Genomic DNA, 3545 nt, shown 5'->3' on the forward strand with positions numbered 1-3545 from the left:
TCCTTTTCTGCTAGGCTGCTTTCCAGCCACTCTTCCTCCACTCTGTAGTGCTGCATGGGGTTGTTGTGACCCAAGTGCAGGACCCGGCACTTGGCCTTGTTGAACCTCATACAGTTGGCCTCAGCCCATTGATCTAGCCTGTCCAGATTCCTCTGTGGAGCCTTCCTACCCTCCAGCAGATAAACAGTCCCATGCAACTTGGCATTGTCCATGAACTGAGGGTGCACTTGATCCCCCTATCTAGATCACTGCTAAAGATATTAAACAGGGCTGGCCTCAACGCACCACTAGTGATGAGCTGCCAACTGCATGCAGCACTATTCATCACCACAATCTGGGCCTGGCCATCCAGCCAATTTTAGACCCAACAAAGAGTGCACCTGTCCAAGCCCTGGGTACCAGCTTATCCAGAATGCTGTGGGAGATGGTACCAAAGGCTTTGCTGAAGTTCAGGTAGCCAACATCCACAGCTTTTCCCTCATCTACTAGGCAGGTCACCTGGTCAGAGAAGGAGATCAGGTTGGTCAGGCAGGACGTGTCATTCCTAAACCCATGCTGGCTGGGTCTCAGGTGTATGTGCCATGTGATCGCACTCAAGATGATCTGCTCCATTACCTTGCTGGGCACCGAGGTCAGGCTGACAGGCCTTTCATTCTCTGGATCCTCCTTCCATCCCTTCTTGTGGATGAGCATCACATTGGCCAACCTCCAGTCATCTGGGACCTTCCCGATTAGCCAGGACTGATGATAAATGATGGAGAGTGGCTTAGCAAGGTCTTCCACCAGCTCCCTCAATATCCTTGGATCAATCCCATCTGGTCCCATAGACTTGTGAGTGTCTAAATGGCTCAGCAGGTCCTTTTGGATTACAGAGGTCTATTTTGCTCCCTGTCCCTGTCTACCAGCTCAGGGGACTGGTTGCCCTGAGGATAACTGTTCTTATTGTTAAAGACTGAGGCAAGGCATTAAGTACCTCAGCCTTTTCCTCATCCTTGGGGACAATGTTCCCCCTCTGCATCCAATAAAGGATAGAGATTTTTCTTGGCCCTCTTTATCTTGTTAATGAATTTATAAAAACACTTTTTATTATCTTTCACAGTGGTGGACAGATTGGGTTCTAGCTGGGCTTTCACCTTTCTAATTTTCTCTCTGCATGACCTAATGACATCCTTGTATGCTTCCTGAGTTGCCTGCCCCTTCTTCCAAAGGTCATAACCACTCTTTTTTCTTCCCTGAGTTCCTGCAAAAGCTCCCTATTCAGCCAGGACAGTCATCTTCTCCACCCGCTCGTCTTTTGGCACACAGGGATGGCCTGCTACCATGCCTTTAAGATTTCCTTCTTAAAGTATGTCCAGCCTTCCTGGACCCCTTTTTTATTAAGGACACACTTAAACATGCGTTCATGCGTACACACACACTGCAATGAAAGGCCATATTTCTAGCTTTCCTTTAAGAGACAAGATGAGCTCTTAAGATATAGCATGTGGTGTGTAACATGTTAACTGAATAGCCATGCAACATCAAACTCTTTCCTATAATCATAGGTATCAGGTTGAGACTGGACAGATTGCTGTATTTTTTTTATGGATGGTGCTCTGACTCAGAATTCTGGAAGATGCAAGGCATGAAATTAGAGCGATTTGTATTCAATAGTCTAATAAAGCTGGGTTTTATTTCATCAGCTTCTAGTGAAATTCCATTGAGCTGTATAGAATTTAACTTTTGTTAATGTCCTTGGGCTTTACATTTCAGGTTTCACATAAATTGCTATCTGAGACTGGCTTCAAATATGCCTTTAGTCTCTAAACACACTTGGGTTTGAACATCTACATCATGTCAGACACCTACACTCAAATGAGTTTGTATAGCTGTGGATATTTATTTTTCATTCCCTTGGTAGAAAAACAAAATCACTAAACAACATAACGGTTGCTTATATGATCATATTTACTAGATTTTTTTAAAAACAAAGATTTATTTATGTACCAGAGATCAATTCATAGATGTCAGAGCCTTAGGTGTCACAATAACTAAAAAAACTGAGCTGACAGTCTTCCTTTTTAATTTTTCTCTTGATCTTTAAGATGGTTCCATGGGAAGATCTCCAAACAAGAAGCTTACAATTTGCTGATGACAGGTACTTGTATTTCAGATAGAAATACAGTGGTAGTGGAATGAAACAAAGTAATCCTTTGAGACTGCAGCAAAAACTGTTGGGTTTTTTTCTGTATGAACATATGAGCATCAGATTTGTGGTTGCTACTACATTGGAAAAAAACCTCATGGCTGAGAATTGAGTATTTTTAAAAATATTTTCAAGTACAGTTAGCTTCAGAATTATAATTTAAATGTTTTTTTAATTTTTGTAGTATTTATAAATACATCTTGGCCTTCATTAACACGCTGAGGAGAAAATAGTTATTTACTTAGGGGAGAAGGTATTAAACTGTAGTCCCCTCATAGAGGGAATTATTTTAAAAATGAAAACATCAACATGTCTGACTGATACTGTCAAGTAACATAACAAAAATCTTTAGTTTTTTTAAAAACATTGTCAAAACTCCCATACACATGCCATATACTCTTGTAAAGAGGTGACAAAAGTTGGGGATAGGTTGTCAACTACAGCCAAATGATTTTGCATTAACTTTGGCAGTTTAGTACTACTTCATCACATTTGGGTGAAGAATGAGGGTCACCGTTGGAACTTACATCAGACTTTCTCATTTAAGTGTGCAATTCTTGCTAGTTTGTAGAGAGAGCTTTAATAAGAGCTCATAAATGAGACTAAGATAAGTAACAGTGAATAACACTATTATATCTTTTCAGTTGGTCAGGTGTGCAGTTTCCTTGTGAGGCCTTCAGATAATACACCTGGTGATTATTCACTTTATTTTCGGACCAGTGAAAATATTCAACGTTTTAAAATATGTCCAACATCAAGCAATCAGTTTTTGATGGGAGGCCGATATTATAATAGGTAAGTGTTAATAGTTGTGTATATTTTATATTTCTGTAAAGAACTTGTATCACATATTGCTGATAACTAACTGATATGATGTAGTGGGTCAACCCTGGCTGGGTGCCAGGCACCCACCAAAGCCACTCTCTCACTCCCCTCTGCAAATAGACAGGGGAGAGAAAATATAACGAAAGGCTCATAAGTTAAGTACCAGGAGAGATCACTCACCACATTCTGTCACGGGCAAAACAGACTCAACTTGGGGAAATTAAGTTCTTTTATTACTAACAAGATCAGAGCAGGAAAATGAGAAAATAAAGGAGACCTTAAAAACATGTTCCCCCACCCCTCCCTCCTTCCCAACTCTACCTCCTCCATTCCAGTGGTGCAGGGGTTATGGTCAGGTCATCACATCTTATTTCTGTCACTGCTCTCAAGGAGAGGAGTCCTTTCCCTGCTCCAGCATGGGGTCCCTCCCACATGAGACAGCTCTCCTTGAACTTCTTCAACAAGAGTCCTTCCCCCGAGTAACAGTTCTTCAAAAATTGCTTCAGCATGGGTCACTCTCTACAGGGTGGAGTCC

The 3545-nt window shown here is 41.6% G+C and overlaps 1 protein-coding gene across 1 annotated transcript in view; it reads left to right on the forward strand.

Annotated features, from left to right (window-relative positions):
* The window catches only part of LOC103803900 (ras GTPase-activating protein 1-like), a gene marked incomplete at both ends in the record, with an annotated part of 12711 nt that extends 9731 nt beyond the window's left edge, over nt 1-2980 (forward strand). Inside the window, 2 exons of the mRNA XM_009076480.1 lie at nt 2085-2137; nt 2830-2980. Coding sequence (XP_009074728.1) covers nt 2085-2137; nt 2830-2980 — 204 coding nt within the window. The remainder of the gene's footprint in view (nt 1-2084; nt 2138-2829) is intronic.
* Between the last annotated feature and the right edge of the window lie 565 nt (nt 2981-3545).

This window comes from Acanthisitta chloris, unplaced genomic scaffold (assembly GCF_000695815.1).
Source record: "Acanthisitta chloris isolate BGI_N310 unplaced genomic scaffold, ASM69581v1 scaffold2946, whole genome shotgun sequence".
NCBI classification, from domain to species: domain Eukaryota; kingdom Metazoa; phylum Chordata; class Aves; order Passeriformes; family Acanthisittidae; genus Acanthisitta; species Acanthisitta chloris.